The following is a 21,184-nucleotide window of genomic DNA, read 5'->3' on the forward strand; positions in this document are numbered from 1 at the left end:
AGATTGTTTGCGTATGACTTGAATATGATTTTGTTTGCAATTCTTTTGAGATTCCGACTGTAGCCGCCGAGATGTGGCCGTAGCTTGGGGACTACAAGTACAAAGACAATGTGCACCTTGATGTTCTAGGCCGTTGTGTTTCGGCTAGTACCCGAGCATATTATTTTCATGGTACAATTCATCAAGGAAATACAACCAAATAGTACTGGCATAAACATACCAGTTAATGGGTTATATTACTTGTAGGCCATAGTCAGCTTGTCAGTCATATGAACTAACTCTGGCCGGTTCCAAGTCTAATAAGCAGAGAAGCTACTGTAATACATTAACTCTGGAAGTGGTAGAGTAGGAGTCATCTTAATCGTGTGATGAAACACAAGATAGAACTTGTCTTGGTTTGTCGAGACGGATTCGGCAACTAAGCCGTATCATTTCATTTTGGGGATTCACGTGAGGCAAAATTGGTCTTGTTTGGTATGATGGTTGTACAAGCGGGTAACTCAATCCCAGAGAGGTAGGGCTTAACGAGCAGTATCCTGTATCACAAGGCTAGCCTTTCAACAATCGCACCGGCCATACCACCGAGGGAAGGCGGCTGTGTCATGTATTGTCTGAACGCCCGTAAGGTAACACATCAAGCGGTCGAAACCCAAGCCAAAGCCGCCGTGCGGTGGACAACCCCAGCGCCGTAAGTCGAGGTACCAGTCAAGATTATTTACGGGTTCTTGCGAATTTGCGGAACTGGGCTCGGAAGGTTTGGTACTTAGGCCGCGCGCGTGCATGGCCTCAACCAAATTCTCTAGCCGGTGTTCACGCATTGAGCCTCCAGCAATTTCGCAGAATTCCGGTACGAGAAGGTCGAAGCACTCAACTGTAGCGCCAGGTGATGGAGTGGTACTACCCATATCCCCTTCCTTCATATAGAATGGTTTGATGTCACGAGGATAATGAGTGACGAAAACTGGACTGCAACTTTTGCCTACTTTGGTGGCGATATACTTTTCATGCTCTGTGTGCAGGTCTTTACCCCATCTAGGCTTATGAGTAAAGGATACATCAGCGGCTTCGAGTAAGTTGATTGCCTCTGTATATGTTATGCGTGGCCACTTATCCTGAGTAAGTCCATGCCACCGCTGAGTCACCTGCTCAGCTGGGGCTAGATCTGGAGATCGTTCACTGGGTGTGCTGAGAAGCTCACGAACGACCTTGGAGTCAGCCAAATTGGAAGTAGCATGCCTCAGCATGTCTTCAAGTAGATCCATGACAGCATCTGGACTGTCTGTGAAGCTGAGTTCGGCCTCCAACATGTAAAATTCGCTTAGGTGCCGTGGTGTATCACTCTGTTCCGCTCGGAAAGTTGGCGAGAGCGTCCACACATTACCAAGCGCCTGTGCTAAGGCCTCTAAGTGCAGCTGAGATGACACTGTCGTATAAACATTTCGTCGAAAAAAGGGTTTCACTGGGTTGGCGGCTGACGCGTTTCGCTCATTCTCAGTCACGATTTGGAACACCTCGCCAGCACCCTCGCAGTCTGAGGCAGTCAGTATTGGCGTGTGGGTCTGGACAAACTGGCGACTGTTGAAGAAATTCGTTAAGGATGCGATTAATTCGGAGCGGAAGCGTAAGACAGTCGAATTGAACGGAATTCGTGGGCGGAGATGAGGTAGAGTTCTCAGGAACTCGGATGTCTGATATTTCTTTTGTATTGGAAATGTCTAAGAAGATAAGTCAGCATCAGGCCATGATGTTTCAGGCGTTCTGCAATGTTCGAGCACACCTTCGCATCAGAAGGGCCCAAAATAGCGGCTCGTGACACCTTCAGCTCATGACTCTGACCTCGACCCTGAGATGGAGCCCAGGAGCCGTTCAGCCGAACGGCCGCACCGATGGTCAAGCTGAAGAGTACTATGTCAGCGGTGAAGGCTTGTGCGACTAGGTGAGGACTGACAGCCTACCCTTCTGCTTGCTCAGCAGGCACTACCGCTTGCAGCGATTCGAGGGACGAGCCATCTCCGACTGTGACGAAATGGTAGTGTTTCTGAGCGCGAACAGATCGCACATAGCCGTCCACCTTGACGTCGTCGACAGGCTCCTCCGGCTTCAAACCAAGAAAGGAGGAAACGTTGGTAGGAAGTGTCGTTATTGAAGCACGTGACGAGATCAAAGGGCTGGTGAGACGGCTTGGAGGTGTCCGTGTTAACGCTCCTCGTGCACACAGCAATAAAGCAGACATCTCAACCAAGCCAATGCGAGATTAGATAGCAGACCGAATCAGACCGAATTAAATATGGTTATACCAATACCCTTCTCATAATTATGAAAAAGCAGGGCATTCAGAGCATCCGGTTTTGAGAGGGGGTGAAACAGATTCGGTCTATGATCTGAGGTTGACGATGAGCGAGTGAGTGAGTATGATGAGTGTTACATGATGAAAAACCGCCAGCCAGTACAGGCTTAGCTAGGCGAGATTGTGCTGAGTATGATTGGCTGGAACTGAAAAGAAGCGGGTCAATGAAGGGACACCGAGATAGCACCGGCCCGGAAAATATTTGACGCCGAGTCCGTACAGTGTTGTCAGTATTGAGTATTGTCAGTATTGTCAAGTATTGATTGTGGTTGTGCAGGTGAGGCCCCTGGCATTAGCGAGATCTGGTCCCTTGATTGCTATCCAAACGTTCAACGAAAATCTGTCTGACTTGCCCGACCCGGGAAGAGAGAGACATTCTCTATTTGCTATGACAAATGTGGCTATATCCCTTTACTCGGACATCTGTGGCTGACTGGACGAGCTTCGCCTGATGTTCCCTCACTCCATGTAGGCCTAGAGCCGTAAGAAAAGGGAGAACGAGATGGCATCGCTAGTTCGGTGCTCATCTTGTTTTGAGACTCCCGTTGACGCAGTCTGGCCCACACTGAAAAAGCCATCCTCTATCGCGTCTGAAACCAGAATCACATCAATCATTGATTGTGCTATACCTGTCGCTTACGCTGTGTGCAGACTCTACGACTGTTGATAGGGCATTGAAAGCCTCGCATCATCTACGTCACACCATTTTTAGACTCTTCCGTCTGTCACTAAATATACGCATCTGGTGCTAGGTATTGTCGTAGTGTTTCTCGTCTGCCGGTGCTGACCTAGATTCTCTAAATTACAGCCTGCATCGGGGCATTTTCTGAACAGTATGAGTTGCCCAGGTTCTCCCCATAACCAGGGGAGCTCAGTTCTCATCACTGCGTGTCTGACACTAGATTGGATGGATTCGGCCATAGGCAATACACACCTGGACCCTTCGACTATTGGGGGTCCAATTATCTCATGTTAGTCCCAGACAGTCTCACGATGCTGCACGGTGAGGAGTACCACTCAGATCTGTGCGACTTCGGTTATCTGCAGTGTGCTTCCTGATCTCACTTGGAACATCGATTTCCGTCTACCTGGTAGCTCTATCGTGCCACAAGGTCCCGCGATCTGATTCTGCCCATTTCTCGATGACAAGCCAGAAGTAACGGCGAAAGTTAGACACTCTTCGAGCCTCTCTGCTACCCTGGTCCTCTGTTCGCTCATTTCAATGTCTAGGACATATGGAGTCTGATCATGCAATCAATTTGACTTGGTGACACAGGGTTCATCCCGTCTGTTTCCTACTCGAAACATTTACTCGAATACCGCCGAGATGCTTCGTCGAACCGTACGCTACAAGCGGACCAAGACGCAAGCATTGTCTAGTATTGTCCTATAAGTATTTGTGCGTCCCCAGCCTTTTTCTTTACCTCATGTGTGCGTTATGGTACACCTGTGGGAGGAGGAGCTAGCATAGACAAACACCCAGGGCCGCTCTCCGTCGCATTTCGCGGACGTTCAACCGACATGCCTTCGTCCAGACCTAAACCTTCCGAAGTGGCCGCTGATGCCAAGAGAAACTACATACCGACAATCCGGAGTCAATATGCGCATCAATGGCCGACTTATTCTTATCTTTTCCAACAACCTCTTCAACAAATACCTCTACAGCCTCTGGGTGCTTCACTGCCACGTAATCCTGAATTCTGTGAGTGTTTCTTATTACTGACCTAAGTGCTGGATTCTGACCAGCTGAAAATAGATGTGTGCACCGGAGACCCTGTTGATTTTACCATTGACTGGAAAGAGCGAGTGCGGACTCGTATACCCTTCATCTGCGTGGCTAACGACAAGCGCGCCGGCGGTGATTGGGAGACTGGAGTCGCCGGATACGAAGAACGACTGTGTAGGCGGAGTACGCTTTCAGCCACGCTGAGCGTACCCGGGCCCGGCTCTCAGCTTGACTCCAATTATCCCATCCCATCCGAGGGTGGCATTTACTCGGAATTTGTCGTAGTCTTTCGTGGCCCCCACGATCAATACAAGAAACTAGATCAGTGGTATGATCTGCCCGTGGTCTCGATGCCGGCAGTCCGGTGGCCGAAATTGAGCCAGACGAGTCTGAAATATGCGTTTCCGATCGAACGAACCTTGGTCAAGAACAAGATCAGGTCAGCGCTTCGAATTTGCGCATATTATGGGCACAGATCTGTAGTTATCGGAGACTATGGCCTGGGAAATGGGCATCGCAACCCACCACAAGAGCTGGCAGAGCTCTGGAGAGAGGTATTCTTGTATGATCCAGACATCCGCGGCCGCTTCGATCACGTAGCTTTCGTCTTTGAGGATGCGTATCAGAGCACCACCATGCTCATTCTCGAGGATATCGCAAAGAAGAACAAACACAGCCACTCGAGCAGCTCCAAGGGAAAGTCGAAGGCGGCGGGTAGCTCGGGATCACACTCAACTAGAGACCTAGCGACGCCGACCGATTTTGAGATTTTCCAACATGTTTTTAGTGCAGGCGAGGTACATCAAACCGTGAACCGTCCCGACCCTCGGTACGACATTTCTATGCTTACAAGCTAACCGCAGTCACAATCTAACGGTTGTACGCCATTGCACAGCATTGGCATCGCGGACAATGCAACCTCAACCGGATCTATCCGAGCGCAGCCCTAAGATAATCCTAGTACTACGTGTGTCTTTTCTTGGGGAAGTCTTGGCGTTACTGCTTTTATTTGGTGCGGCGATTACTCTTGGGAGTTTCGGTCGGTGGACACGCTGCTGTATTCAAAACTTCATCTCACAATCTATTGTTGCTTTTTAGTCAGAGTTTCTGGGCCTTTGGACAGTCTACCTCGGAACTAGTAGAGGGGCAACACGAAACTGTCGAGCCATTATGTATTGATCTTGGCTGAGTAAAGAGCCAATGCGTCTGTTTTGACACAACGCGTTTCTTTATACTCAAAGCTTTGATTACTCTCATAGCTGTAGCTGTTAAATGCAATCTGTACGCTTATCAGGGACACTGAATTTGCACTTGCTGAGCATTAATTCTTCCCTTTCATTAGGCGATGAGTCATTTAGGAATCGTACCACCTGGCTGCCCTCATGTACGAACAACTAATCATCATGATTGCCCATAGATTCTGTTCGATATCGCTGACAAATCAACCCAACTTAGAAGACTGCAATTATAAGCGATGAGTCTATCCCACAGGAGCTGTGAATACACAGCTCGACAGCAGGCGTCCGATGCTTTAGGCAGCTATATCAGATAGCCATCACGTCCTCCTTGTACTAATCTATCAATCCCGCGACAACCTTGCCGAGTCTCAACTATATCGAATCTAATATGCATAAATGAGACAGCGGAAAGCCCAGCCCAAACAAACATGCAATACGTACAAGCAAGGAAACGAAACAAAATCAGTTAGCATTTCTCTCACCATTGACTGTAAAGCGCCAATCCCTGTCCGTGTCAGTTGAGAGCCACTCACTCTCATTTAACGCGCGTAAGAAGCGAAGTAGATCGTATGAGGCACCTAGGAAGCCTGCCACTTCCGATACAATTCTCTTTTGTCTTCTTTTGAAGACTTCACCTATTTATCGATATGTATCTAGATGTCTTCGGTGTGCTTTTGCGATCTTTGAGGGAGTATTTGCTGGGATTTATTACTATAGAGTAAATTCCATGATTTGAAGGGTTTACTGTTATGATCTGGGTCCCGGCCATTTGGAATTGGACAACTTCCATTATGTCTCGCGACACAATTCAAAGCGTAGGAGGCCTAGCAATCACTCCTTTCAACTGAATTCGAGGTTATCGCGTAAGAGGATTGCTCAACTTGAGGATTGTTCGTATAGCGCATTCAAGTCAACACCATCGAGCTGAATAGAATAAACGTCCTAAGCCAAGCACTATTCTGACCTCATGGTGACCAACACCATGAAACTCTCAATGGCCAGTCGTCTGTAGCATACCTCCAGGAACCACGTTGTGTTTCGAAGCTAGTATCACCCCAACAAGCTTGCTCTCCAGGGACCAGAGTTTAACAATCACGTCAGTGCACGTCTATCACACCTGTACCCGTCGTATAGGGGTTTCGTTTAGGAAATTGGAGTCTGGATCTGCTCAATATATCTACTCCATGGCGACAGCATGCGCGCTGAGACACACATGTAGGACCGCCGGCCCGGTCTGCAGACAGGGGAGATCGACAAGACATATAGACAGCCGCCCTTCCCGTATCACCGTCGAGACGTGCATGTTCAGCTTGTCTTTGACAAGATACCATTCCGGATCAGCTGTAGCGAGTCTCGGGATGGTATTAGCAAGCTGATGTGGTTGCGGGAGTCTTCCGTGCGTAATTATACAGATTGTTGGGATCATCTATCCGAACTGGTAAGGAAAATTTGCCGTCCTTAGTACTCACAAGATTCCCATCGCTTCAGGCATATACATCACAAAGTATCACCAATTCGTACCTACCTAGGTATACGTGCATGTGCATACATATGGCACACCAACCTACATGCCGGTATCCATGCCGCCGCCGCCCTACTGTACAACGGAAGGGCGGGCGCCTTAGGAATCTCCCTTCACTGCAGGGTACCTACTCACGTATCACCAATTACCTACCTACATACAGGTACTGAAGTAAGTATCAACCCCTGTTTTGCAACAGATCAATCGACATGATATCCGCCCGCACCACGCCATGCTTAGATCGAGAGATCCAAACGTCGCGAAACAGGAACCCAGTTCCGCAGACAGACGGCTGTCGCTCGCCGCTCGCTGCCACGAGCCGCACCTGTCAATCAGACGAGCGAGGAAGAATTCTGATAGATCACGCACACATCATGATCGCGCGCTCGAGCTTTCTTATCCCTGCCTCCTAGTGCATATCATCTACCGTATCAGGAATGAAAACGAACGAACGAACGACAGGGTCAACATGTTGGGTAAACAATGATGATACCTATCCTAGATGACAGATTGTGTGCAGCTGTTAGGTCTCAGTTCGCGGCGGGAAAGGAGCGGCGTCACTTTGTGAGTGTGCTTCAAGTTCCGGGGCCTGCGGGAGGAGGGATAGTCACACATCTATCTGAGCCTACCTACCTACGCACTCTTCGCCGTACACTATTGTACGCGATTCACCACGCATTCCCTCGTTCTCGTGACCGTTATCGGTAACAATGCTACAAGACCCATTTACACATAGCGTCAATACAAACATGCGCATGACTAGATATGCTCTCCGCACGTATCCCACGCGCATTGAAGAGGGCCATTAACGCCTCTACCTATTTTCCTTTTATCCCTTCTTTTCTATCTCTTTTGAGTCAAAGTCATATCTAGTATTTAGGTAACCGCTCAAGATAGTAGAGGCGGCATGAACACTCGACAGAGCAACATGACACGAGAAGATCCACTAACTTAAAGAGAGCGATACATCACATTTGTTATCAAGTAGTCGAAGCAGCGATCTCGAGACGAATAACATGCTCTTCGTGCTCTAGTTCATTGCGTAGATAATCTTCCTGATACTTACATGAGTATGAACAGGCAAATAATCAACATCAACACGAGGATATTGCTTGCTTTGTTTGCATGGGGAATTCTTGTCTGACATTTCGTCATATTTTTACTCTCTCAATCCAAGTTTCAATGCGCCTCCCAATGCCATGCGTTCGTTGCGTAACTTTTAAACATTTTGATTTCATCATCGTAACCTCACCAATAACCAGGTCGTAGACCAGAGAAACTAGACACTATCGAACTCCCCTCGTCGTTTTCCTTGCGCCGCTGGCCAGCTAACTAATCATCATTAAATGTCAGTTTCGACCTGCTTAACCCGGGAATTTGGAAGAGGGGGACCTACCTCAAGCGTTACACCCTTATGAATATGGACAAGCCAATCTATATAGCTTTGGGCTTCGTTGTTCCGGTCTTCTATTAACATCCTGGCGAATTCATATTCAGCACCGTCGATGCCTTGCCTTGCTAGCTGAATTGTCAATGCCTTCGACCCACGAATGGTTCGGAGGAACTCTATGATATTCCGGACCTGAGCATTCAGCTGTGTCTCCAATACTGGAAGGGTTGAACTATAGGGGTCAAGCGAGCCAAGGCTGTCTTTGCCCTCGCCAAAGAGATCGATCAGCAGATTTGGTGAAGTTTGCGCATGGAACCACAATAGGCACTGTTGTCCATTATCAACAAGGTAGACACCGCCCGGCTCGACGCGGCTGAAAGATGTTCGGATGGAAGGAGGCAGCTTCAGATGACCTGTCTTCTCATCTGGGAAACCGTCATCAGCATTGAGGTTATGTATAGGTATCATGCGAGGATAGAGGTATAAGCTGAGCTCCGGACAACCCATTGATCTAATCATACGGAGTTCATGTACTCTTCTATCTGAAGTCTCACTGCCACCTTTGAATGCTCGGCTTTTGATTAGGCCAAGCATATACATCGAGAACTCTTTAAGCTTCTCAGGCATGACGAGCTGTCCTGGTGGGTGAGGCTGAGAGAAATTCTTGCGATAACCCGCCAGAATATCGATCGTTTTTCCAGTTATAAGCTCGCGTATATCTTTTAGAGTGCTTGAACTTGAAGAAAGCTTTGACGCGGCTTCCTTCGCGATGATCGTATATACTGCGTCTTGGTCGATGAATTTCACGCACTCTCTCGTATTATCGCTAACACTGGCAATCACGTTGCAGCAGCGAACTCGGCGTTGGCCTGAAGCGGTGGTATAGAGGAGTGCGGATTGGAAGTGCGCGTCGAGTTTGGCATCCAACTTTCCATCGTAGCCGAAAGTGACACCTATTGCCTTATCCGCATCGATGACTCCGATTTCCAGATCAGCACCAAATGTATGCTGAACAAAATTACCGTGATAAGAAGATATTTGAAGTCCATTTGAGCAACGAACTTTCATCAACGCTTGATAACCGGTTTCGCGGGTAACAGTATGTTTGATTTCTTGTGAGAGCTTGGCGTTATCCCGACCGGCCACGAAGTTGGGATAATAAAACGTTTCACCACCCGTTGTGGAAGATACGTAACCTTCGTAGAGTTAGCATTTTATCTCACCCTTTTTTCATACGATATTTACGACTCACCAATTGTCGCAACATCCAAATATCCACCAGAAGGGGCTGCCAGGAAAAAGTCAATACCAACACCGGCGGCTACCATTTTCTCGGCAATCTTCTTCCAGCCGGGATGCTCTGTGGTGTACAATTTCTTGTCAATTTCACCGCCGGGATATTTCCCGTCATCTCTCATAAATAGACGACCCGGTCCCCACGTCGGAAGCGCCGATAATGAGCACACCATTTTTCCTCCCGTCTTCTCCAAGGCGGCCAAACAAGAACCTAGTGTTGGCAACAATGTGGGCTCGGGGTTCTTAATATCAGAAAAAAGAGTCGGTAGTCGAGTAAGAAGTGATGTGATAATTGCTTCCGACTCATACGGATCAACAAAAAGGCCGTCACTTAGAGGAACAAAGGGATCCTCTATGTCGGGCATGATCATCATCTGGGCTTGTTCCAGAGCGGGCTAACATGTGTTAGTAGGTATCCTCAAAAGGCACTATGTGGTATTATTCATCAAGGTGTAAAAAGCTCACATTGCAGTTATAGAAGTGGACATCCTTGTCGTAGGTCACGAATCCAACCTTTGCTCCAGGTGGTATTTGCGGTTTTGGCTCACCGTTGTCTTCTGCACTCTGGTTCCCTTCCGGTGCGTAAAGAGCTGAGAGAATGCCCTCGCAAAAAGCCTCCAGAAAACCCTTGTTGAAGGCTTCTTGGGTAACATCAATAACGAACAGCCAGTTCAGGCCGGTGGGTTCTTTCGTCCAGTACTCCTTAGGTACTGTGAACTCTACAGTGCCCCTTGTCAATTCTGGTCTCTGATCCCGGTCTACCCTGACCCCCTGTGGCGTCGTAGCGCAGAAATACTCCGAGGGTGTATCGTTGGGATAGGTACACAGATTACAAACAAACTTGCTACCTCCAGAGCGGAACATCATGAAAGGGTTGATATAGGCTCGACACCGACGGCACCTCGGAGGTCCCTGTTCTCCGAAGTCAAGAAGGGGTATTTCTAGCTCCCCGGCTTGAAGAGGAGCCAATGGCTGTAAAACCAGGCCCAGAGGGAGGCCGGTGGTGCTGAGGTTCTCAGCAGTAGAGGGTATATTATTCATTGTCAGTCGTGTGAATTTCGGCGAAGAGTTGCCCTGATCGTACGCCACAAAGGAAGCGATAGCAGGAGGTGGGACATGGCGCTCAAACGTAGGGTAGACGTTGTCGAGGTAATATTGCTGCGGTACATCTCTAGACACGGGTACGCTGGGGATCTCGTCGGGTGAGATGCTGCTGCCTCCCGAGGCCGATACAAATGCCGGAGCCTGGGGTTGACCAGACCGGGCGGCGAATTCAGCTGGCGTGGCAGGAGAGGCTGGATTGTACGGCGCATTGACGGGACTTGGGAACTGGTTCGGAGACGGAGAGCCATATGCCGCGGCGCTGGGATTTGGGAGCTGATTCGGAGAGGTAGGTCCACCGATAAATTGCCCGCCAACCGTGAGAGAGGGATCGGCATTAAGGAATTGTGTTGCTGGAGTGCCTGTTGGCGGGATGCCATTATATGGCTGCGAAGAGCCAGCGGGGGCCTCGACGGTATGAAAAGCATGCCGATCCTTCTTCTTCTTCCGCACAGTGTGCTGCCCATCCAACGACATACCGGCCATCTGAGAGGCTAGTCCTGCTCCGTCTGCCGTGGGTGGTGCGAAGCCAGGCGCAGTGCGTGCGGGAGAAGCGCCGCCGAGGGGCGGAGGGCTACCATAGTACTGCTGACCTTGACCCTGAACGGGAGGTACGGGCGCCCCATATTGCTGGTATGGCTGTTGAGCGACAGGCGGCTGGAACTGAGGAGGTGCTGGCTGTGTTCGTTTGGGATCGTTTGGGTCGAATTGCTCGCCTTGCCCGAGGGCGTGATACATGGAATATTCACCACTCATAGTCGTCGCGTGTTCCGAAGGTCTTAGGATCGAGATGGTAGAAATGTGGCAGGCGATAAGGCTCTATATTACTTCGTTATAAAACAAGAGCCGTCCGTACACATAGCCCCACGGCACACGATTATAAGGGGCGAGAGATATAATTGTGCACGGCCGAGCTGGATGTCGAGGGGCACAGCTGTGAGTACTTGGACGACGATTTACACCGAAGCGAATGGTGTCATGGCGGCCGTGCTCGAAAACATGCAGCTTCAGGGACAGACGGTCGGGGCCAATGTACGAAAGCGAGCGAGGAATTGGCTGAGGCTTGAGATACGACGTCTATGAAGGTACCTTGCCCATGTCAGGATTGAGGCCACAGTTACGAATTCGTGTCTCAGCGATGCCATTCCCGAATTGGCGATAAGGGCGGCAGACCGACCAGCTCCATACATATGTACCTACACTGGTACCTAAGTACCTAAGTACCTGAGTATCTGCACACTATCGATGGACTCCCGGATATCTGCCGGGCGCGGGTCTGAGCTACCCAGAGGTAGGGGATACGCTATGCCAGGCATGACATAGGTGCATAGGCTAGTAAAAGATACCTCTAGAGGGTGAGCATGGCCCATTAATCCAGCATACCCACTACCTATGTAGGTATCTGGTACATACGGTACTGACCTGAGAGCCTCCTTCAGTGGATGTGCCGCCAACCCAGTGCTGTATGGAACCCACCCAGAACTGCTACGGGTACCTAGTATGGTGGGCACGGGCACAGCGGCAGCACTGCTGTGGGTTACGTAGGGAGGCCTATGTTCTCTGTACTTAGGCACATCCAGTGCCTCTAGGTAGGTACATGTAGGTACATACACGGTATCCCGACAAGGAACTCTTTGACGCGCGCTACATCTTTCATCGAATGTTCATTCTTCCCTACCTAACTTCCAGATCAGCATGGCAATTATTTAGACTGGCTATCTGGGCATTCTACCTTCACCCATAGCGGCCTCTCAATCTTCCGGAACGCTCTGCTCGGTTTCGCGACAATCCAGTATCTGACTAGACTGCAGAATACTGCTATAGATGGGCATATAGCAACGGGGCGCAAGGAACCGGGCGAGGGCATGCAATAAGACCATGCAGCCATGTTTACGTTCAGCCCTTTGCTAGGGGCGCTTTCCGAGTCACCGGCGTCGCAATCTATCCTCGAGCTAGACGGAGGCATCAAGATACTTGTCGGCGTTGGTTGGGATGAATCCTTTGATCCTGCTAAGCTCAAGGAGCTGGAAAAGTACGTCGCCTGAACCCTCAATGCCGGCTCGATTGTATCGGCAACGGCCAGAATTGTATCGCTTACATGGATGCGCAGACAAGTCCCGACCCTCTCCCTGATCCTCCTCACCCATGCGACGACCGAACACATCGCCGCTTTCGCCCACTGCTGCAAACACTTCCCTCTCTTCACTCGCATACCTGTCTATGCGACAAGCCCCATCATTGGACTTGGTCGCACTCTCCTGCAGGACCTATATGCTTCAACGCCAGCTGCTGCTACTACGATCTCGTTAGGTGACCTCGAGGGTGTATCATACTCGGGTCAAGATGCGTCGTCCGACTTCCTTCTGCAAGCTCCTACCCCCGATGAGATCGCTACTTACTTCTCCCTCATCCATCCTCTAAAATACTCGCAACCTCATCAGCCTCTTGGCTCCCCTTTCTCTCCTCCGCTAAATGGTTTAACCATCACCGCGTATAACTCGGGCCATACACTAGGTGGCACCATTTGGCATATACAGCACGGTCTTGAATCTATTGTATACGCTGTAGATTGGAATCAAGGACGTGAAAATGTTTACGCCGGCGCTGCATGGCTGGGTGGAGCTGGTGGTGGAGGTGCAGAGGTCATTGAACAGTTAAGAAAGCCTACCGCACTGGTGTGTAGCAGCCGCGGTGGTAAAAAACCATCTCTCTCTGGCGGCCGAAGTAAACGAGATGAGCAACTCCTTGACAAGATAAGGTCGTGTGTCGGTAAGGGTGGAACAGTCCTCATACCTACGGATTCAAGCGCCCGTGTACTAGAGCTAGCCTATCTACTAGAACATGCATGGAGAGATGATTCATCTAACAACGGCAACCTCAACTCTGCGAAAGTGTATCTGGCAGGGCGCAATGTTCATAGTGTCATGAGATATGCTAGGAGTATGTTGGAATGGATGGACGACAACATTGTGCGCGAGTTCGAAGCTGTTGCTGATGGGTCTAAACGAGCGAACGGGACAGGAGACGGGGCAAAACAAGGGAAAGAAGTTGGCCCTTTTGACTTTAGGTATCTCCGTTTACTGGACAGGAGAGGGCAGATCGACAAGGTGCTTTCGCGTGATAACGGCAGCAGCACCTCTACCGGCAAGGTCATTATTGCCAGTGATGCAAGCCTCGAATGGGGATTTTCGAAAACTGTGTTGAAGCAGCTCGCCGAGGACCCTGCCAATATGGTCATTTTAACCGAGTATCCGTCTTCAGCTTCATCATCGCACCCATCACTGGCGAGAACTCTCTGGTCCTGGTGGAAGAATCGCCAGGAGAGTACTACGGAGAGCGAGCCAAATGGTGGGGTCATCCATGAACTAGACTTCATAGACACTCAAAAACAGGCTCTGGAAGGCGGCGATCTGGCCCGATATCAGCAATGGCTCGCTCAACAACGCCAGCTGCAGACGACTTTACAGGGTGGCGGAGTAGCTACACTAGAAGCGGCTGGAGATGTGGGAGATGACGTTTCTGAGTCATCATCCGAATCGGAGGACTCAGAGAATGAACAACAAGGCCGGGCTCTGAACGCTGCGACGACCCTCGGCCAGGCGGGAAGGAAGAAAGCTGCACTTACTGACGAAGATTTGGGCATTAACATACTATTAAAAAAGAAGGGGGTTCATGATTTTGATATAACGGATAAGAGAGGAAGAGATCGAATGTTTCCTAACGCGGTACGACGAAAGCGTGACGACGAATATGGCGAAGGTATCCGACCAGAGGATTTTCTCAGAGCCGAGGAGCGAGATGATGGAGATGGCGTTGACATGGACCAGCTCGGCAAGGGTGATGGCCACGATAATTTGGGGAAGAAGCGCAAATGGGACGACGCCGCACCTGCGAACAAGATCCACGGAACTCACACCAATAAGCGACCAGCGCTGACACGAACCATGACTGATGAGCTTCAAGTGGCATACTCGGATGGCGGGTATGACGACGAGCTGGACGCAGTCCCAGATGACCCAGATGATTCAGTGAATGGACCGTCAAAATTAGTGGTCCAGACGGAAAAGATTGTAGTCAAACTCCAGATTGACTTTGTCGACTTTGCCGGTATCCACGACAAGCGCAGCCTCCACATGCTTATACCTCTAATCCAGCCTCGAAAGCTTATCCTCGTAGGCGGAAGCAGCGAAGACACAATGACACTAGCTTCGGATTGCAAGAAGCTAATGGCAGATGGTTCTTTCGACATATACACTCCCAACATGGGAGCTACTGTTGACGCAAGTGTTGACACCAACGCCTGGGTGGTTAAACTAGCCCCAACCCTGTTGAAACAATTGAAATGGCAGAGTGTCCGTGGATTGAGCATTGCGACCGTCACCGGCCGACTCCTCGCCGTACAGACGCAACTCGCACGAAACGACGATGAAGATACGGCAAACAAACGCATCAAAACTGAAGATTCGCAATCAAGCGAACCGATAGAAACTCCGGTGGAGCCAACTCTGGATATCTTGCCTATGAACATGGCATCAGCAACCCGCTCCGTGGCCCAACCACTTCACGTCGGCGATCTACGACTAGCTGACCTGCGGAAAGCGATGCAACAATCCGGTCACACGGCTGAGTTCAGAGGAGAAGGTACGCTGCTGATCGACGGCTCGGTGATGGTCCGGAAGACTGCCACCGGCCGCATCGATGTCGAGAGCATTGGCTTCGCTGTTGGAGGGGGTCCGGCGAGCCAGATAGGCGGTTCATTTTACGCTGTCAAGCGCACGATCTATGAGAATCTGGCGGTGGTTGCGGGGGCGTAAGGGTGGGGTTGATGGCGATTTGATCTAAGTTGGCGCATATCTCATCTAGATGTATTTATCTATGTGTAGCATTACGAAGTTAAGCATCCTCGCGGAATATGATCGTCTTGGGAGTTGTAGACGAGTGGCACTTTGGAGAGTAGCTTTTATAGAGCGTTGTTCGGCTTTGTAAGTGCCTTCCCTGAACTCATGTCGTTGTCTAGTTCTGAGACCACGGGATTTGAATTGCTCTGCCAACGTATTGTATTGTGTGTGTGTGTGTGTGTGTGCTTGTGCTCACAGGTACTTACCGGCTCAACCTCAAGCTTGGTGTGTATCAGCCCGTCAATATTTTTTACCAAATCCCACCTGTTCCAAGCTTGCCTTGTTGGATTTCCTGAGATGCATGAAAATGCTAACTTGCATTGGCTATCACTGCTCTTCAAGATATCGTCCGTCGGCCACTTGATCACGACATTCGTCTTGAATACTTGAACTATTGCCGACTACCTTGAATCAGTAACTCAACTCGCTTTCTTCACGGTCTTGGTGCGATGCATTCCGAGTTTTTCCCACTCCTGCTTTGCACTCATTTTCCGCAACAACATTGACCTGTGTTACTACCTCTCTGTTATATCAGTCCCACCAACTATCCGCGCCTGTTGACGCCATCTACACTTACTTCAAGACTGAACTACCATCTGCAATTCTCTTTATCTGGCCTGCTTTGATATATAAGACGCCCTCCGAGGATTGTTTCGCCTCTTCTGACCAAGCGCCTCCTAAGGGCGGTATAAAAAAAAAAGCAAACATTTCGAAATTCACGTTAGTTTCCCAGTGTCTCGGTTTCTCGTTGCTTCCTCCTGCATTGCGTTTTTCACAGTGGTAAGTTCCTGCCGTTAATTTCACAGTTTACCGCCATAAAAAAAAGAAAGAAAGAAAAAGAAGACCCCAAACTCAACCCATGCCCATCAACCTTTCGAGACTCTTGTGTATCCTAAAGTAATCTTATCTCTCATCAGCTTGTCTGTCCCCAGACACAGTCCCTTTCATTTCCCATTCCTCTAAACATTTGCAGAGCACATACATCTTCAGATATATTGCGATCCTGAGTTGTGAGTTTGTTCAATCCTTGTAATATATGTTTACCTTGAAGCTAATTTTTATAGGCAATGGAGGAATCTGGAAATAGTCTCGACAGTGACTCAGCCTCATCTACCGAGGTTCTGACGACTTTTCACCCGTACCCAAGACTCCCTCCTGAGATGAAGCTGCAAATTTGGAAGTATGCTTTCGGGGAATGGTCTAACGGCGCCCACCGCCTCCGGCTCTTCGTGGACCCAAACCGTTGCACAAGACTCATATATGAGCCATCCAACAAGGCAGCGAATGATGTCTCTGTCTGGCGACAGCGAGTCGGGATGGCCAGTTTAGATCGCTACGCTTTCGACCAGTTTCTACGTTTCGAAACCACTGCAACTCTGCTGCATCAATATGACACCCCAGGACGAAAAAATCCCGATCGTGTCCTGTTCAATGATAAGACCGACCTCGTTACCTTCAGGTTCGACTATGGAGAAACAATCATCTCTCTAGTCATGCTAAATGGCCTTGAAAACTACTTTTTTCTCAAAGGCATCACCAGGATCGGAGTAGAGTGGGATTTCCTCCGACGGGTTAAGGGAAGCAAGTCCTTTCAGCCCTTTCGCTGCGTGCGTGGGGAGGGCGGCTGTTTACACCCAACGGACCACCCAGCGGAAATTTGCAATAAAAGTGTGTGCCGATTCCTTCGATGGTTCCGCGATCTTCAAGAGTTCTACCTCATTTGCCCGACCAAGAAAAGTATGATGACGGCGGAATCCGAGGCTCAGCACTTTTGTCCGCGCAAACTAGAAGGACTATTCCCAAAGAAAGAAAATACTGTTATAACGAAAACCGGCGTTGACGTCTTTAGACGGTTACAGGGTGAGTCGCATGACTAGGCGTATGTATTTTCATGTCTTGCTAACGCAATTTTATAGAAATTGCACAGGAGAAGGGTCTCAAGGAATTTTGCAATCGCACTGGGGCATACTGTGAAATTCGTCTCGAAGATACCCAAAATCTTTTCCACCCCACGCCCGACCCCTGGCTTCTTCTATCAGGGCTGAAGGATGAATGGTATTCAAGACGGCCATCTCATCCTGGACAAGCAAAAGTCAAGTTCAAAATGCTTGCTTGGAGCGACTTGCGAGGCGTAACTGTCGGTGAAGACGGCCCGGTGCTACGAACCGCAGGGCCATGGAAGTAAAATCTGAGCCATCTACATACAACACGGGTGGGTATTTCTAGAGAGCTATTGACTTGGAATTTGGGACATTGCGACATACCATATGGCTATCTACTATGCCCTTATCAGAAGACATCTCATTGCCATACCAGACGGATGGATAAACTGCTGGAGGATTGAATAGGACCCGACATAAGCTAGCCCCCCGCCTTACGGGCCATCTCCTCACGGGCCGGCTGCACTGTACGGTATTTACATACAAAACTACAAAATAGACAATTAATAATAGCTAATTGAAAAAGATAGCTACAACTACCAGATTTTAAAATTAGCTATATAATATAAATCTATATATATAATTAAATTATAAAAAATATCGACCTATTATAGGAAGTGCATTTAATTGTTGAAGTTATGGTAGTTTTTTTAAGGTGTAATTTATATAGGAATTTATACAATGCTATATAAAAATTTTCAAACCTATTAACTTTAACCTAGAATATCTATACGGAAAAAAATCGTAAAAATAAATATAATATATTAAAAGATGTTAAACTGGTTAATAAATTCAATTCCTTTACCTATTTACTTTTACAATTTTTATTAGATTTATAGTACGTTGTTAAAGATAGAAATATTACCTTTTTAGGGTAATAATTTGTATAAAAAAATGCATAGTATTTTAATACGCGCTGCACTATATTTTTCTTACCTAAAATATTACCCTAAAAAGGTAATATTTCTACCTTTAATAACATACCATAAATCCAATAAAAATCGTAAAAGTAAACAGGTAAAGGAATTAAATTTATTAACCAATTTAGCATCTTTTAATATATTACGTTTATTTTTACAATTTTTTTCCGTATAGATATTCCAAGTTAAAGTTAATAGGTTTGAAAATTTTTATATAGCACTGTATAAATTCCTATACAAATTACACCTTAAAAAAACTACTATAACTTTAACAATTAAATATACTTCCTATAATAGGTCGATATTTTTTATAATTTAATTATATATATAGATTTATATTATATAGCTAATTTTAAAATCTGGTAGTTGTAGCTATCTTTTTTTTAATTAGTTATTTATTTTTTCGTAAAATACAGATTGTTAAGGTTTATATGAGACTTGAGTGTACAGTACTAACACTTTAGGTGGCCCGTAAGAAGGTGGCCCGCAAGGCGGGGGGCTAGCTTATCTTGTTTTCGTGCGTTGCGCAGCAGAATATACTTATATCTAGCTTGGCCATAGAGAATCAAGTAACATTTGTCCCTTTTCGTTGGTGTTCTCGATGCTAATACCGTGCTAATATTTGGCTGTGGGACGACGGGGTGCGAAATGTTCGACGTTGGAAACCCTTCACCATCAATAATCGAGTTTTCAACTTTGATAAAACGTTTCCATGTTCGAACCTGCCGATGAATGATTAAGAAATCTTAATTTTCATGATTGAGGTTGCTTGAACGGTAGGAATAACGACCAGCAGAACAGACAGAACAACGTGTGCTGGAACAAACTGATAATATAGGATGATAGAACTTGGCATTAAGACTAGTCCACAGACTTCTGAGGCCGAGCTTCTACTCGCCTGCTCGTCTCAACTCCATCCTGACTTGCAATCGATATGTGACGCCAATTCGACCAGTCGCCTATACCTATAACATACACATCCTTGACTGTCAGTCGAGCCGCGCGAGTTGAATTTCAGCATCTTCATTCATTGAATTCGCGCTATCATATTTATTTAAGACTAAAGACATATCTCTGGTGTAGAACAGTAGAGTTTGCGTCTTATCAATTTCATCGTATGATGGGAGTTTGCGAGACAATTGACGCCGACCTTCACAGAACTGTCAACCTTCTGTAGTGATGACATGGAGGTAAGACATCAGTTCATATCTTATATAAGGGCTAGACAATTTCTCTGGGAGACGACAGTACCATGCGCACGACAAAGCAGCCTATCGTCCTTGTCCCTACCTAAGCGGTTCTACAAGCCTGCGATGACTCTACCGCACAACCCTCCCTTCTACAATGCATTTCTGAGGCATTTACGAGGCGCGATTGTCAGAAAAATATATCCTTCTACTTCTATTAACTATGAGATCGATATCGATCGTTGCTTTTCGTTTTGTCATTCCTTTAGTATGTGTAGTATTAGGTCAGCATTTACCCCTCCTACGCTCTTCCTAAATACGCTCACGCTCCCCTAATACAACTGCCTAGGTAGGTCCGGTAGGCACTAACACTCCAACTAAATGCCCTAAGGTGCGCTGTAAATACCAAGGCTAAGTTAGGTACTTACCTACGTGCTGCTTTCGCGTAACCATTCTCCCCTAACATCGTGACTTTGTAGCATTTACCTAGGAGGTATTAAAATAATTACCTCTTCCCAAAAACAACTTGGATGCAATTGGAACACTGGCACCAGCTCGCAAGATGCAAGATGCACACATCACCGCCAGCGATGGCTGCAAGCTAGCCTTCCAAACATCCCTGCCGTCCCCCATCTCCGCTCCGCAGGCGAGTTGCTGCGTACTCCTGCTTCACGGCTTCAGCGGGTCAAGCGCCTACTTCACGCGCAATGTCTCCTTCATCTCGTCCAAGTACTGGGTTGTCGCGCCCGACATGCGCGGACACGGCGCGTCGGGCCGCACGCGAGGCGGGTACCACGTCGCCCGTCTAGCCGCCGACCTGCGCCAGATCGTCATGCATCTCCAGAGTATATCGCGCCCAGATCTCAAGATCGTCCCCGTGGGCTGCTCCATCGGCGCCGCGGTACTCTGGACCTACCTCGAGCTATTTGGCTGCGACGACTTCGCGGGTTTTGTCTTCGTCGACCAAGCTCCGCTCCAAGACCGCTCGCCCTTTGAGAACTGGGACTCGACGAGGGCCCACAAGGGCTGCTATGACGAGGCGACGATGAAATCTGCTCAGGAATCCTGGATCCACGACTCCGTCGCCGCACACCGGGACCTTGCGGAGTCTTCTTTAGGATATCTTTATGCGCCTAGTGCCGGAGACGCCGTCTCAGAAGAACAGAAGGAAGAGGACATGCGATTTTTCACGGGCATTAGTGCTCTGTGTGACCAGGAGTGGCTGGCGAAGTTGATGTGCGACCACACGAGGTACGACCATCGAGAAGCGGTGGAGATGATAGATCGACCGACTCTGGTCCTTTACGGTAAGAGATCAGGCTGTTTTACGTATGAGGGGGTGGCGGAGACGGCTGTGCGAGTGAACCGCAAGTGTCAAGGGCAGAAGCTAGCCTCGGTAATCTCATTTGACTCGGGGCATTGGTTGTTCTACGAAGAGCCTGAAAGATTCAATCGGGAGATTGTCCAATTTGTTGATGCTTGCCTTGCTAGCGTTTGAAAGGTATAACCAATTGAACTTATAAAATGAAATGAAGTAAACATATCACTCGTAGTATTCCTTCATCTTGGGCCATGATGTCGTCATCTCATGAAACAGACACCAAAGCAATTGCTTTGAA

General features: G+C 48.3%; 7 protein-coding genes across 7 annotated transcripts; 5 read left to right on the forward strand and 2 right to left on the reverse strand.

Annotated features, from left to right (window-relative positions):
• Positions 1 to 251: 251 nt before the first annotated feature.
• On the reverse strand, positions 252 to 2,414 carry F5B22DRAFT_227787 (uncharacterized protein). Its single transcript, XM_047969808.1, has 3 exons — positions 1,956 to 2,414; positions 1,778 to 1,895; positions 252 to 1,715 (listed from the first exon to the last, which is right to left on the reverse strand). Exons 1-3 carry the CDS (start codon positions 2,231 to 2,233, stop codon positions 558 to 560), a joined length of 1,554 nt encoding a protein of 517 aa, XP_047829987.1. The 5' UTR covers positions 2,234 to 2,414; the 3' UTR covers positions 252 to 557.
• A 1,154-nt stretch (positions 2,415 to 3,568) lies between these two features.
• On the forward strand, positions 3,569 to 5,051 carry F5B22DRAFT_227813 (uncharacterized protein). The gene is made up of 2 exons (XM_047969809.1): positions 3,569 to 4,049; positions 4,104 to 5,051. The coding sequence occupies exons 1-2, from the start codon at positions 3,869 to 3,871 to the stop codon at positions 4,928 to 4,930; spliced, it is 1,008 nt and encodes a 335-aa protein (XP_047829988.1). The 5' UTR covers positions 3,569 to 3,868; the 3' UTR covers positions 4,931 to 5,051.
• A 2,620-nt stretch (positions 5,052 to 7,671) lies between these two features.
• F5B22DRAFT_610433 (uncharacterized protein) lies at positions 7,672 to 11,763 on the reverse strand. The gene is made up of 4 exons (XM_047975196.1): positions 9,985 to 11,763; positions 9,476 to 9,914; positions 8,230 to 9,419; positions 7,672 to 8,165 (listed from the first exon to the last, which is right to left on the reverse strand). Exons 1-4 carry the CDS (start codon positions 11,374 to 11,376, stop codon positions 8,082 to 8,084), a joined length of 3,105 nt encoding a protein of 1,034 aa, XP_047829989.1. The 5' UTR covers positions 11,377 to 11,763; the 3' UTR covers positions 7,672 to 8,081.
• A 500-nt stretch (positions 11,764 to 12,263) lies between these two features.
• F5B22DRAFT_610434 (beta-lactamase-like protein) lies at positions 12,264 to 15,699 on the forward strand. The gene is made up of 2 exons (XM_047975197.1): positions 12,264 to 12,652; positions 12,731 to 15,699. The coding sequence occupies exons 1-2, from the start codon at positions 12,507 to 12,509 to the stop codon at positions 15,432 to 15,434; spliced, it is 2,850 nt and encodes a 949-aa protein (XP_047829990.1). The 5' UTR covers positions 12,264 to 12,506; the 3' UTR covers positions 15,435 to 15,699.
• Positions 15,530 to 16,000, forward strand: F5B22DRAFT_227878 (uncharacterized protein). The gene has a single exon (XM_047969810.1). It carries the CDS (start codon positions 15,624 to 15,626, stop codon positions 15,906 to 15,908), a length of 285 nt encoding a protein of 94 aa, XP_047829991.1. The 5' UTR covers positions 15,530 to 15,623; the 3' UTR covers positions 15,909 to 16,000.
• Positions 16,001 to 16,760: 760 nt separating this feature from the next.
• On the forward strand, positions 16,761 to 17,871 carry F5B22DRAFT_610438 (uncharacterized protein). The gene is made up of 3 exons (XM_047975198.1): positions 16,761 to 17,378; positions 17,435 to 17,715; positions 17,783 to 17,871. Exons 1-2 carry the CDS (start codon positions 16,835 to 16,837, stop codon positions 17,701 to 17,703), a joined length of 813 nt encoding a protein of 270 aa, XP_047829992.1. The 5' UTR covers positions 16,761 to 16,834; the 3' UTR covers positions 17,704 to 17,715; positions 17,783 to 17,871.
• A 1,690-nt stretch (positions 17,872 to 19,561) lies between these two features.
• F5B22DRAFT_610440 (Alpha/Beta hydrolase protein) lies at positions 19,562 to 21,179 on the forward strand. The gene is made up of 3 exons (XM_047975199.1): positions 19,562 to 19,849; positions 19,919 to 19,985; positions 20,045 to 21,179. Exon 3 carries the CDS (start codon positions 20,128 to 20,130, stop codon positions 21,061 to 21,063), a length of 936 nt encoding a protein of 311 aa, XP_047829993.1. The 5' UTR covers positions 19,562 to 19,849; positions 19,919 to 19,985; positions 20,045 to 20,127; the 3' UTR covers positions 21,064 to 21,179.
• Positions 21,180 to 21,184: the final 5 nt, after the last annotated feature.

Source organism: Xylaria bambusicola, assembly GCF_022495145.1.
Source record: "Xylaria bambusicola strain CBS 139988 unplaced genomic scaffold F5B22scaffold_26, whole genome shotgun sequence".
NCBI lineage: Eukaryota > Fungi > Ascomycota > Sordariomycetes > Xylariales > Xylariaceae > Xylaria > Xylaria bambusicola.

Bases quoted from the DNA above. Each gene is read 5' to 3' on its own strand.
- F5B22DRAFT_227787 (XM_047969808.1), bottom strand. From the start codon at position 2,233: ATGTCTGCTTTATTGCTGTGTGCACGAGGAGCGTTAACACGGACACCT. The intron at 1,896-1,955 runs GTAGGCTGTCAG...AGTACTCTTCAG, and splicing joins CCTGCTGAGCAAGCAGAAGG to CTTGACCATCGGTGCGGCCG. The intron at 1,716-1,777 runs GTGTGCTCGAAC...TTATCTTCTTAG, and splicing joins TGGGCCCTTCTGATGCGAAG to ACATTTCCAATACAAAAGAA.
- F5B22DRAFT_227813 (XM_047969809.1), top strand. From the start codon at position 3,869: ATGCCTTCGTCCAGACCTAAACCTTCCGAAGTGGCCGCTGATGCCAAG. The intron at 4,050-4,103 runs GTGAGTGTTTCT...AGCTGAAAATAG, and splicing joins GCCACGTAATCCTGAATTCT to ATGTGTGCACCGGAGACCCT.
- F5B22DRAFT_610433 (XM_047975196.1), bottom strand. From the start codon at position 11,376: ATGAGTGGTGAATATTCCATGTATCACGCCCTCGGGCAAGGCGAGCAA. The intron at 9,420-9,475 runs GTGAGTCGTAAA...AACTCTACGAAG, and splicing joins TTTGGATGTTGCGACAATTG to GTTACGTATCTTCCACAACG. The intron at 8,166-8,229 runs GTAGGTCCCCCT...AATGATGATTAG, and splicing joins ATAAGGGTGTAACGCTTGAG to TTAGCTGGCCAGCGGCGCAA.
- F5B22DRAFT_610434 (XM_047975197.1), top strand. From the start codon at position 12,507: ATGTTTACGTTCAGCCCTTTGCTAGGGGCGCTTTCCGAGTCACCGGCG. The intron at 12,653-12,730 runs GTACGTCGCCTG...ATGGATGCGCAG, and splicing joins AAGCTCAAGGAGCTGGAAAA to ACAAGTCCCGACCCTCTCCC.
- F5B22DRAFT_227878 (XM_047969810.1), top strand. From the start codon at position 15,624: ATGTCGTTGTCTAGTTCTGAGACCACGGGATTTGAATTGCTCTGCCAA.
- F5B22DRAFT_610438 (XM_047975198.1), top strand. From the start codon at position 16,835: ATGGCCAGTTTAGATCGCTACGCTTTCGACCAGTTTCTACGTTTCGAA. The intron at 17,379-17,434 runs GTGAGTCGCATG...GCAATTTTATAG, and splicing joins CGTCTTTAGACGGTTACAGG to AAATTGCACAGGAGAAGGGT.
- F5B22DRAFT_610440 (XM_047975199.1), top strand. From the start codon at position 20,128: ATGCAAGATGCACACATCACCGCCAGCGATGGCTGCAAGCTAGCCTTC.